Genomic DNA, 13,906 nt, shown 5'->3' with positions numbered 1-13,906 from the left:
TTGCCACGTCTCTGTGCTAAAATGTCCCTAAAATATTTGAAATAATTATTTATTTATTATGTAAATTACGCAGTATTAGTTATTTATTCGTAAATTTTCTCTAAAAATGTTTTTATTTGTCAAGAATTAAAAAAAAAGAACTTACTAATAAGCCGTTTGTGGCTTCATTCAATTTCAAAGCGGCCAAGTATCTTTACTAATCTATGGTTGTAATAGGAATTCTTGGAAGGTATAGTCCGCGCCAAACTGCTAGTCCGCTCTGAAGTTGTTGCGAGCAGGTGTAGTTAATAATTTGCTATGGCGACGCGATTCATTTCTATATTCAGAGCGGACTAGCAGTTTTACGACTATACGGGTTATTGACTTGGGGTTGAAACTCTGTTTCTTAATCTGTGGTTTCCAGATTTAAATCTCACGCACCAATTTTGTGTAATAGAATTAAATAATTAATTTCTTTATGTGTATTTATTATTGAATCGCTTTAATGGTTAAGGAAACATCGTAAATTCTATTTCTGCCTAATAACAGCAGTGTTAGGCGCCGCTGTGTTCCGTTTTGAAGGGTTTGGTAAGGGAGACATACTTTTCCGAGGCATTCCAGCTTAGTCCTCAGGGGTAGCGGCGCATCTGTGGCCGACCTCAGGTAGGAATATCTCTATCTGGGGTTGATTACAGATGTCCATGGGCGGCAGTAGCCACTTACCATCAGGTGGACTGCATGCTCGTCTGCTACTCCTATATTATAGAAAAAAATCTACAAACCTGGGACTTCAAGGCAAACATGCCTTTAAATTTTTGACCCTTATCTTACTATTCCAGAACCCTGAAGATCTAAGTCTATTGAAGTCTATTGAAGAAACTTCTAAAATTGTAGTTTCATGAATTAATAGAAATAAAAACTGTATAACGAATTTCAAAAAATAAAAGCAACTTCAAGAAACTCACATTCGATGTAGGCATGAAAACTTTTCGAAAACTGCAAACTATCTCTAGAATATTAAAGCAGTCATAACTTGGAAAGTAAATTAAACTTTCCCTATAGTTTAATGTTTACTGAGTAAATTGAGGTCACATAGGGCAAAATATCTAACAAATTCTTATACCATTTTTATCTACATACATAAACAAAATTGGAGTGTCAGTTCGTAATCTATATCTATATCTATATAATTATATAAAAATCAATTGCTGTTGGTTAGTCTCGCTAAAACTCGAGAAAGGCTGCACTGATTTGGCTAATTTTAGTTTAGAATAATTTGTGGAAGTCCAGGGAAGGTTTAAAAGGTGAGTAAATATGAAATATATTTCATAAATAAATTCTGAGGCAGTACAAAGTTTTCCGGGTCAGCTAGTGTATTATAAAAATAGCGTTTTTACTAAATACATATGAAAGTATATACGGTACTTATAACAGAAAAACAATTATTAAAATTTTTGTCTGTCTTCCTGTCTGTCTATTTGTTTGGCTAATTTCCGAAACGACTCAAGAAATTTTGATGAGACTTTCCTTGGTAGTTAGCTAATGTTATAAGGAGTAACTTAGTCTACTTTGATTTAAAAAAAAATAATGTTCCGTACAAAAAACACTTTTAAACCCGAGTGAAACCGCCAGGCAAAGCTCATGTTTTACTGAAATGCAAAACGTTGCTTGAAGTTGTTTTCGAGAAAAATAACTGTAAAATACATTTGAGTGTAGATGAGAATTTCTTGGCAATAAAGTTCACAAATGATTTCTGCTGGGATTGTAATTTACATATATACAAACCCGTAAATAAAGGGAACTTGTTCGCTTGTTTGGCTCCGGGATTCTTATCGTCAATCCATTACTACCCCACTGTTGGACATGGGTCTCCTATGATAGCAGTGTTGTGCGAGCCAAAGATACATACAAAGACGAATACATACACGAACAGCTAGACCCAGAAAAAAATTAAATAAATAATTTACAGATTTGTCTGTCCGGGAACCGTTCTCCGAACCACCATCCGAACCCACTGCATCAAACTGATATAGCGGAGAGGTCATATTACAGAAGTAACAAAAATTACAGTTCTAGAGATAGAGCCCTGTGACAGAAGGACTGACAGCGTATTCTTAGTAATAGAGTTCCGTTTTTACGCTTTGGGTACGGAACCCTAACAATCTCAGTTTTACGAACGTACCTACAACATTGTTTGGAAGCAATACAGGTTTACGGCGCAATAACAAAAGTAGTGTTTAGTGCATCCTAGTTATTATAGCGACTTACAGTAAGCCAATTTGTAGCTTCGTGCAAGCTGACTTACGTATTTGTAAGTCCATTGGCTAAAATAACTACGTTTTGTAAGTATGTAGCCAACGAGTATGCATATTAATAAGCGTTTTAAAAACATTTAAAACTTTTTAATCTTTTTTTTTTACAATCATTTATTTAGTTTCACTTTCCCGGTGTTTGTAATCAAATCTTGCAAGCTAAATTTCACCCACTTTTCAGTATTGTATTGAACTCAAATTTAGCATGTATCTTTATTACGCGTGACAGTGCAATCATATAAATTTAGTTTTGTTGTCAATCCAATATGGCCGCCGCAACAAAATGGCGGCGTAAATATTTTAAAACAACCCACCCAATATGGGCATCAAATGAAAGGGTTTAACTTTTTAAATATCATTTTCTTATGCAATGGATTTCTAAGTTTTTAATCTGCACGAGTATTGAGCTGTAACGTCACACCGGCACGTGCAAGGTACTCTAATCAAAGGAGTCGAGGGACTCTTAGAGGAAATCCATTATGCTTCCGTTTTATTGTTTAAAGTATAGTAGGAAATAATTAAAAGTACTAAGGATTTTTCTGCCATTAAATAATATGCGTTTATTTCTTTTTAAAGGTTTCGTTTAAAGAATCATATTTGTAACCTTACACAGTGGTTAATATCTTGGTACGCCAATATGAAGGGTCGAAATTTATACCTGTAGGCTATATAGACTTCTAAATTTTTACTTTTAGCGCGAATATTTGAAATATCAGATAAGATTGAGGGTGATTTAAGGTGTGACGAAGTTGGGCGCGTCATATAACATAATAACACATATTTTTGTAGTATTTACTTCTGTTTATTAGTGGTCAGCTTAGTTAAAAATTGTTTGAATGCATAAAAATATTCTGTCATACTCTTATGACGTAATTATACTACCAATGCGAAAAGAGACACACGCTTTTTGACTTGTGAAAAACAAGTGACTCACATAAATGTCTAGTGTATGCATATAAATACTTCTGCTGTCATATATTTCTGTAAATGCTGAGTCATAACCATAAAAATCCCATTCCACAGATAAAATATACTGCTGATTTCAATCATAGATAAAATAAATGTGACACTGTTTTTTAATGGCATGCGTCACCTAAATATGTGTCATTGAGTGTAATAAAAATGTAATTTACATTGCCATTTTTATTTTTGCTAGTTATAATTTTATTATTTAGACACTATAATCAAATATAAAGAACAGACTCTTATTAATTGTCTGTCTTGACTATAGCCTATTTTCACGGCTATTTATATACATTATGTATGTTTTGTCTTGAAGTATATAGCACTCGGATAATAGGTAAGGGCTCTCATTGACGTCACGTCCTACGGCACGTGGAAGCTGCAAGGAATACATCGATATGATGTTGTTAACAATGGGCGTTGCTTGCTTAACAAGCCAATCGCACTTTATCGTATAATATAACGTATCGTTATATAACGTTGTCAAATATATTCGTTATTTAAAAGGAATATAAATAACGTTATGGAGGAATATAAATATTTATGCTACATTATTTAAATAACAAATACAATTTTAATCTTTATTTTCTTTTGGTTCCTACTTTTCTTATACCTATCATATGTATACTAGTACAGGTGAAGTATTTTTTGCGGTTTTGTTATTTTAAAAAGAAATGAAATTATTTTTGCACATACGTTAATTATAGAAAATATGATTGTAAAAAGAAGTTTAACTTTGTATGTATCCCAAGGACACAATATGTGGAATAGCGTATTTCCTTTGTAATGTAATAAGTATATAAACAGATTTTATGACGCATAATAATGAGACTTTTATGGCATAATATTCTTAGAATACGGAAGTTAACATACATTGACGTGGTAGTAAAAGGTGAGTTATGATGTTTTCAACTTTGTTTCATATCGTAAAAGATAAAATATTAATACGTTGGCGAGATCCGAGACGTCGAATAAGAAGTTATATTACTGTAGGGACACAAACGATTCTACGAATCAAGTGCAATGTGCATGGCAAGCAATGGCGATCGTATTCGCTTGGTTCGTGGGAACGCTGTGTTACTAGTCTGCTCCCCGCCCCCAAACATATACCTGTGTCTTGGGTGGCTAAATAAATGTGCTTAAAATTAACATCTTTAATTTAAATTAAACTAATTTACCCCTAATTTAAATTCATATATATTGGCCTATATTACTAACAAATAATTTTGTGATCGGCTTGATCGATCAAAAGGTATTTGTTATCATAGAAAAAGTGGCAAAATACTGGCCTTATTTCTATTTTAATATTCCTGCGTTGATACTGAAAATTACATGCGAAATATCAGGATCAAAAACAAAATTTTCAAAATTAGAAATTAATATTATTTAAGAAGCCACTTACCATCAACGCCCGGTCGTTCACACACGAAGTAGTTGTGCTCCCTGCAGCCCCTGTCGTTCCACATGAAGGTGGGGTGCGCTGGCCGGGGTGGTAACTCTCGTCTGATTTCCACGCAGTCCTGGCCGGAGACACCGTCGTCGTTCGGCTGCCCAGTGTGCTTGCGCCAGCCGGGGAACCAGTCTATGGACACAAGACACATTATTTCGACACAAGACACATTATTTCGACACAAGACACAATTTATTGACATGAATCACGTACAGGCACAAAATATAGTAACAAAGACATAAAACGTTATAGAAAAATAACGTAGAGTGAAATAGCATCTTAAGGCTCGGCCAAACAGAACGCGTATTATAGCGCCGCGCTAGGCGTCGGCGCTAGAACAAAATCCTGACGCCGCACTCTATCGGCGAGTTGTGTTGTAATGGGTTACTACTGCGCGGTCACACAGAGCGCGTACGCTTGTCGCGGCGCTCGGCGTTCTTGTCGCCGGGCGTTGTATTTAAAAAAAAAAATGTGTACAAGCGTCATTGTATGGGAAAAAATACACGCGCTCTGTGTGACCGCTTACTAGTAACTCAGTACAATACAACTCAGCGGCGTCAGGATACACTACTGGCGCTAACGCCCTAGCGCGGCGCTAGAATACGCGGTCTGTGTGGCCAGGCCTTTAGCGTTGCGACGCATTACGTTTAAAATATTGTTTTTTTTTTGTTTTGCTTTAAGGTTTATTAATTACGTCGTGAATAATAATTTGTGTATAGCAACAGGCGAATAGTACAGCACGTGTATAACTATACTGTGTTACATATTAATATGAAATTATAATAATTAAAAAATATACTTGGTACATATATTGTGAAACCAGAGACAGCTATAACCGTTATAACGAAATAGAATTCTTTACAGCTCTAAATATTAAGCAACCCAACCGCGGTGGGTGCATGGTTGAACAACTAATAAACGAATACTAAAGTTTTCCTGATACAGAGCGCAAGTGCCCCTATCCAAGTACTATCAAACGATGCCATCAAACCTTGTTGGAAAGCACTTACGTCACAAATACATAAAAATATGCAGTCCGCTCCCAACTCGATGTCAAAGCAATTCAACGAGAAAAACGAAAAACGAAACAAAAAGAATTTCATTTCTTTGTTTCTTTGTACTATTCGCTATTCAGTTGTATAGGATCAATTGGAATCATTTCCATTCCAACGGATTCCAAGGGGTTTCGATTGGGACTTGACTCCGCAGCAATTATTCCTGTTCGGTTCAGTTTTAATTTCGACTGCCACAATCATAAACAAAGCGTCATGTATTGCTGTTGTTTGCTGTTAATTAAAGTATGAACAGAGCTGACGTTTGTGAGGGTTTGAAGGGTGTAAGGGGAAGGAATAGTTAACAATAACATTAAGTGAAATTTAAGTGAAGGTGGTAGAACACTTTGTGGCTCGACTCCGGCGGCACCACCGCCACACCTATTTCTGCTTAATAACAGCAGTGTTAGGCGCTGCTGTGTTCCGTTTTGAAGGGTGTGGTAAGGGAGACATACTTTTCCGAGGCGTTCCAGCTTAGTCCTCAGGGGTAGCGGCGCATCTGTGGCCGACCTCAGGTAGGAATATCTAATCCTACCTGGGGTTGATTACAGATGTCCATGGGCAGCAGTAGCCACTTACCATCAGGTGGACTGAGTTCTCGTCTGCTATTCCTATATTTAAAAAAAAACATCAATTTAAGTAGATTCCTAATGCCTTTGCTGTTTAAAATTAGGAGTAAAAAATGAAAATGCACTCAATGAAATATTGGTTTCAAAAGGCAGGAATACTACAAGGCTACAAGGTATATCAACTTAGCCCTGAGAGATAATGTAAACAGCCCACAGGGTCAACCTCAATTAGAAATCCTAAATACCGTGCTGATAAGACGTTTTTACAGTGAACAGTGGCAATGACCACTTACCATCACGTATGTGGCGACCTCCCGCTACTCGACAAGAGATGGCGCCACGAGTATTCTGAATCACGCTATCGAAGTTTTCTAAATATCTGGCATATATACAAGTTCCGAACTGAGACGGTCGGATCACGGCCGCTCCCCGGGCATGATCACCTAGCCCGGCGGGAGATGTCCCTTTGCCAAACGTATATTTCTCTATTCCATAATAAACATAATTGTGCTGCTTCCCGCAAATAAAATTGCTAAACACATACTCGTATTAAACTTGAAAATATTTAAGGTTGAAGAACCATTTTAACTGGCGAAATTGTATATGAAAGCTTTCTAACAAGAATTGATAAAATAGAAAGTAAAGCGGTTATTTTATACACAATCCTAAGCATAAATAAGTTTGTAACTTGACCACTACCGCAAGTGCTGGTGACAGCTTTTTCGGAGATATTGACAGGTAAACATTATCGCATTTTGGTTAGTGTTTTAGCGGATCCTGTTCCTGTCAGCGCAAATATTGTATTATTATTCAACACTACCTTTTCTAAGTACAAAGACACTCTTACAAAAACACTATTGAAAACAAGGTTCCAAATAGTAAAATAAAAATAGCTATTCGAGTGAATAGAACATTATAAAATATTACTATGTTTCTTTTTAACACGCGTTTATTAGCTTGGGTTGTATGTATGTTTGTATGTATGTACGTAACAGTAACGGAATCTTTGAACCCGATTTCTATCCACTTTGAACGTTCAGTTTAATTCAATATTTTGAAAAATTATCATAATTTTGTACCATTGTCAACATCCTCAGGATTAACGATTTTCGAGGCGAGAGAAAGCGCCTTAGGGAGATTCAGGCAAAGTTACTAGATTGATTTTTAGTTTTGAAAAATAATAATGTTATTTCCCTATAACTCAAATGTACTGAAACATATCTATAATGCCATCTTGTAGAATGATTTTTAGGATTCCGTACTCAAAGGATAAAACGAAACCCTTCGATGTCTGTTCGTGAGTCACATCTTTTAAACCGTAATAGATAGACACTTGATTTTTTTACAGACGATGCATAATGATGGTCGCTATAACAACAAATACTAACGATTAATAAAATAAATATAGTTCAAAAAACTAAAAAACACGTTTTATGATAAAATCAACTAAAATGTAGAAAATAATTTTCAATCTAGGGATCAATTAAGGAACAGTAAATTGTATAATTGTGGAAAGAGTGTGGGGTTTTATTCGAAAATTGATAAGTGGATACTTTTAAAGTCAAACCGTCACATAGCGAACATATCAACAGTCTGCCACTAAGCCATAAGCTTAAATACTTATATTTCACATTACTAAGGAAACTTAAACAAATACAATTAGTATAACAGCGTTATAAAGGTAACGTTATACTGAAGCGATTACAAGGCACTTATGCGGCTCATTTACACGATTTGCGCTATTATGGTGTCTTAAGGTGGTGAGAGACGTCGCTTTGTAATACGAACTTAATATATTTATCACGTTCTTTGGACCTTTTGAGGGGTTCATTCGAAATTAATTATCACTTTCATTAACAATTTTGAAAAAAATAACTTGTTATAATAAATTTTGTTAGGTATCTATTATTTAGAAAAAAATATGTGCGGCGATAGTATTAATAAGATGGTATCTTCAAAGTGAACTGGTTATATTTTATGTGTGTATTTTATGTCGGGTTAATTAGAGCATCATATAAATCAAGTCGGAGTCCTATTACTATGTCTCAAATCTTCTCGGTAAGTCTATGTAATTTCGCTTATGATCTTGCATGTCTAGGGACAGATATATAGGAGCAAAATTTTCCTGCTCAAAACACTTTTGAACAATGAAGAAAACAACCCCGTGTAACATCTCACAAGGGGTGATTTAACGGAAGTTATGGAAGTTAAACACTTCCCGCTGTAAGAGGAGATTCGCGCCCAGCAGTGGGACAGAAAAAAAATAATAGTTTAAATAAACTAAGAAAACAAGCTTTTATTGCTAATCGAACTAAAAACTAGAAAATAACCCGAGGTAATCCGAGTAAAAGCGTGTTAAAAAGTTAAAGATGATAGCACTTTGACAACCCGCGTGGCGGAGCGGCCACTATACCGGTCTGACGCGCAATGGGTCCCGGGTTCGATCCACGGCCAGACAGATATCTAAAAGATTAATTTAGATTTCTGATTCTGGGTCTGGGTGTTTGTGTATTTGTCTAGTATCCTAGTAGTTGTATCCTAGTGTGGGGTTGTGAGTGTAGAAAGCGTTTATTATATCGCAAAAATAATGTGACTTTCTACACCAATCACGCGACCATACAATCATCCCCAAGAGATCTTAATGCCATGTTCACATTGTTTATATTGTTCAACTAATCTTTCACCCGAGAAAGTTTTAAACCACAGTATTTACTCCACAAACACGCGTTGTAGGGTTTTCATGTCATGTGTACACAGCATTACACTTTAAATACAACTGTACTTACCCCGTCTAAATAATTGTTTTTAGTACTAGCTGTACCCCGCGGCTTTACCCGAGATTAAAAACATCTGTAATCAACCCCAGATAAGATAAACGTAGTAGGTGCGTTACTACTCCAGTACCCTTACCATGAGTTTTTACGTTTTGACAAATATGACTGTTTTGGTATTTGTTTACGTATTTGCCCATACAAATTCCAATCAGCGCCCCTAGCGGCTTGCATCAGAACTATAGTGTCAGTAACGTAACATTAAATGTCTAAATTGACAAAATGGCGCTTTATGTTTTGTCTCTTTTTTTTGCGAACATGTGAGGTAGACAAAAAGTTCATCGTCACTTGAGCACTTACTTATTGTTACGTTTACTCAGTCTACTGAAGCAAACGGAACAGAATAATGGATTGAGTAAACGTAACGTAAAATTGTGAGATCTTTAAAAAACTCATGGTAAGGGTATTAAGTTAAAGCTCCCCTAACAAGTTTTTCACAACAGAAAACTAGCAGACGACCATGCAGTCCACCTGATGGTAAGTAATACTGTCGCCCATGGACATTTAAACCAACCTCAAATAAGATTATACATATATTAATAATATATATTCTTATCTGAAGTCAGTCGTAGATGCGCCACTACCCCTGAGAACTAAGCTGGAATGTGTCGCAAAAGTATGTTTCCCGTACCAACACTGCTGTTGTTAGGCATAAATAGGTGTGGCGGTGGTGCTAGAGCCGAACCATAGAGGATTGTTCCACTTTGAAAATGTACTTTGATAGCAAAAAAACGATACGGCTTTTTTACAGTTTGGCACGATAACAAGTCCACATGTCTTGTTTATTACCCATTTCACACAAGGCAGTAACATAAGCTAATCTACATTCGGCCTAATGTTTATTTACAAAGGCCCAATAAATCGCGCGACGCCACCCAGTCTAGACTGGGCCTTGGGAATGATATGGGCTGGTTTGATAATTGTACAGTCAGCTCCAAAATTAGATGAGCAGATCAAGGTTTCAATAACTATACACCCAATCGTTCATAAGTAGCTAAACACAACTAGCACCATAATTAGATGAACGTCGTGAAGTTTCAAAAGTAGATGAACACTACAGTGTCCAAAGTAGCTGAACAATGACATTTCATATTAGTGACGTTAGCCATTTTGCACATATGGTGTTCAGCTAATCTTGACGCTTTACGATGTCCATCTAATTATGATGCTAGGGTTGTTTAGCTACTTATAAACGTTAGGTTGTATAGGTATTTTTGGAAATTTGATCCGCTCATATACTAAAGAAGCTGACTGTACAAATATGTACATCTTTTTCTTTTTATGAAATTAAAGAAGCAAGCGCTGCTATGTATTACGAGTTCTCTGTACGTCATCAATTTTGAGACCGTCCAAAACTCCTCACTATAAAACATGATTGTTAGCACGATTTTCGAGAATAAACGAACTTATAGAATAGTGTATTCTAGTGTGAAGGACGTGGTGGAATAGAAGCGTTTTCACGAAGCATTTTGACTTATACCTTAATGGTATTTTGGCAAAGGGAGATCTCCCGCTAAGCTCGGATCATGCCTGGGAAGCGGCCGTGCTCCAATAGTCACAATTCAGAGCTTGTAAATATGCAAGACTTTGAGAAAACTTCGATAGCATGATTCAGAAAAATATGGAACAACCTTTTTACGAGTTGAGATAAATCTCCAAAGATATTTCTCCAATCTAATTTGCGATTGATTACAGTAACATACAGTAGTGATAACTTATCATTATGTGGTCTTCACGCTTGCTGCTTCATAAAACCACTTTACTTCATGGTACATAAGTAATTGCTACCGTTCATGGACATCTGTATCGAAGTGCGTCATTAAATATAAAATCAATTAGGTCGTGAAGTTCCTAAAATAGCCCTCAAGAGCAATTAAGCATGCGTAATTAACGCTACGAAAGAATTGCCTATAACTTTTCGTGTTTGAAATTGTCTGAGTTTTTGGGAATAGTTGATCCTATTTTAACAATGTTTATATGGAAAGTAGGAAGTAGAGCACACAGTCCTCCTGATGGTAAGTGGCTACTGCCGCCCGTAGACATCTGTAATCGACCACAGATAATATTGAAGATCTACCTTAGGCTGGCCATAGATATTCCCGGACTAAGTTTGAACACATCAAACTGTCTTCCTTATTACTCTCAATAAAACTTAAATAAAATTCTTCAATATTATATATACTTACGTGCGTAAGAGAATGGTAGACCATCAGACCAGCGGAACTCTCCTTCGTGGACGGCATCCGTAGCGCCGATCCAGTAGACGTCATCGATACCGGCGCCAGGTCTGCAATTACATGTACATTTAACAAATTGGCATGAAGTCAACCTGAATTTCAATGATTTATGGTAGAAATGAACATGTGGGAGGGTGCCCCCCGACTAGGTGGAGTGATGATTTTAACAGACGGCGAAATATCACTGGGTTCAGACTACTTAGGACCGGTTAAAGTGGCACAGATTAGGGGAGGCCAATGTCCAGCAGTGGACATTTAAAGACTGATGGATGACGGTTATTTGCCACCAATTAATGGTATGACGAATGTGCTACCTGTATTAAATCATTGACGATCATCAGATCGAGCAGATACTGTAGAAGTAACAAATATTAAGTTTCACAAAGAATACTCACGCATTTAATAGTAGCTGGTCCATAATATGCTGTTGCCGCTCATTCAAAATACTGGCAAGATGGCCGCCCAATCTCACACACTCTGCTTCCGCCTGTCTCCACGCTCGCTTTGTCTCTCTCACTGCTATCACACAAAAGTCACCTGACACCACCCACCCATAGTCGCAATGGCCCACAATATCTTCCAACGGTTTGTCCATCCACCAAACTTTCAGCCACATTGCTGACGAATTTTTCTTTCCTAACACGCTTATATTTAATCTCACTGAATTAGTCTCCGAAATGATCTGAACGCTTCTTAATGGATCACCGGGTTGGGAACAATGTTTCCACCTCGAGTCCCCATCTTCAAGATTCAGCTCCATACCCTTACATCGGTCTTGATGGTCTTCGTGTATTATATTCGAGTTGTCGTTTTCTTTTGCCATTGGCCCTGTTCCCATTTGCAGGCGTAACGCTACGCGATTGCCATAAGGTAGGTGAATCTCGTAGGAGCAGAAGAGTTTGACTGTCGGGCCGACTTCGAACGAGCCGTTCCTCGCCGTCAGCAGAGCATCGTGGCAATGGTCCACTAACCGGTAGGTCGCGGCGAACGTGGGTCGACCGTGCAGTTCTATTTCTTGATTCCTTAGCGACGACTGGTAGAGGAATTTGCGGTTTTGGATCGGTATTTGCTCCAGTTTTCCGCAAAGCGTCGGAGTGTTTGGGGCGAATCGAATGAAGCCAGAGGAGCACGGCACGTTTAGTTTGTGAAGGTCGATGAGTAAGGCGGTTTTGGGTGGCAGTGGGGGCAGGAGGATTCGGCAGCCGTGCGTCCGGGGGAGGTGGCCGGAGTGCATCCTCCCAGACCGCGCTGCTCGGAGTCGTATAGCACATTCTGGAACAAGGAAACATTCGATTAATGTTACAGTGAGTAGACGCACTTGGACGTCGTTTTAATCTACCTAGTGACACACTAACGTCTGTAAATAATAAATCAATTTTAACTATTGTCACGAAATTTATAATCCACAATTTCTCTAGGCAATAACTGTAAATTTCTAACCATTCAGATAAACATGGTTATTAATAATTGCGCATATTTTAATTTTTTCTTATCATTGGTTTGTGACATAATAACATTTGAATCAAATCAACATTTTAGGGTATTTAATTAATCTTCGTATATATAAAAGTACCTAAGTAGTTGAAGTAAATCCGTCATTAATCTTCTTAATTTTAAAAACAAGTTGTTAATATCGTGCCGGAAGAGGCCTGAAAAGGTAGGGAAAAGGTCAGAACGAAATTTACGCGTGTCTCATTTATATTCCGCTTTGAATGAAGTTAAGCTGTTTTTGTTTAAAATATCCGTATAATGGTGAGCGTAGGGTCATGCCGTAAAAACAAACAGTCTACACTGTAAGGGTTGGAACGAAGTAGCTTTTTTATTAAATTGCCGTAAAAAAAGGCTTGCAGTGGACTTAAAAGTAGTAGAACGGTTGTGGTTCGACTCCGGCGGCATCACTACCACACCTATTTCTGCCTCATAACAGCAGTATTAAACGCTGCTGTGTTATGGTTTAAAGGCTGGTGGTTAGGAGTCATACTTTTCCGTGGCGTTCCAACTTAGTGCTCAGGGGTAGCGGCGCATCTGAGGCCGACCTCAGGTAGGAATATCTAATCCTATCTGGGGTTGATGACAGCGCATGGATACCATGCTCATTTGCATATAGTATCCAAAAAATCTGACGGCTATGTTAGGTTCTAATTAATTAACGAGACGTAAAATAAATTTAAAATTATACTCCTAAGTAATTGAAATTAAAATTGTCTTTAATCAAGAAATTTTACATTATTGTCTGTAATTACCTGTCTGTAATTACACCTATTTCTGTCTAATAACAGCAGTGGTGAGTGCTGTTGTGTTCCGTTTTGAAGGGTGTGGTAAGGGAGACATACTTTTCCGAGGCGTTCCAGCTTAGTCCTCAGGGGTAGCGGCGCATCTGAGGCCGACCTCAGGTAGGAATATCTAATCCTATCTGGAGTTGATTACAGATGTCCATGGGCGACAGTAGCCACTTACCATCAGGTGGGCTGCATGCTCGTCTGCTACTCCTATATCATAAAAAAAACTTACTT

General features: G+C 37.4%; 1 protein-coding gene across 1 annotated transcript in view; it reads right to left on the bottom strand.

The window, feature by feature from the left end:
- The window catches only part of LOC140756143 (uncharacterized), a 263,924-nt gene that overhangs the window by 76,863 nt on the left and 173,155 nt on the right, over positions 1 to 13,906 (bottom strand). The window contains exons 5-8 of the mRNA XM_073091583.1: positions 11,789 to 12,710; positions 11,433 to 11,443; positions 11,309 to 11,320; positions 4,657 to 4,836 (exon numbers count right to left, since the gene is read on the bottom strand). Of these exons, the coding sequence (XP_072947684.1) occupies positions 4,657 to 4,836; positions 11,309 to 11,320; positions 11,433 to 11,443; positions 11,789 to 12,710 (1,125 nt within the window). The remainder of the gene's footprint in view (positions 1 to 4,656; positions 4,837 to 11,308; positions 11,321 to 11,432; positions 11,444 to 11,788; positions 12,711 to 13,906) is intronic.

The sequence above is a fragment of the Epargyreus clarus genome, unplaced genomic scaffold (genome assembly GCF_041222505.1).
Source record: "Epargyreus clarus isolate Ecla_fem2 unplaced genomic scaffold, WU_Ecla_fem_2.2 ptg000034l, whole genome shotgun sequence".
NCBI lineage: Eukaryota > Metazoa > Arthropoda > Insecta > Lepidoptera > Hesperiidae > Epargyreus > Epargyreus clarus.
The sequence above is the reverse complement of the archived record's forward strand: the minus strand, read 5'-3'. Positions and strand labels throughout refer to the sequence as shown.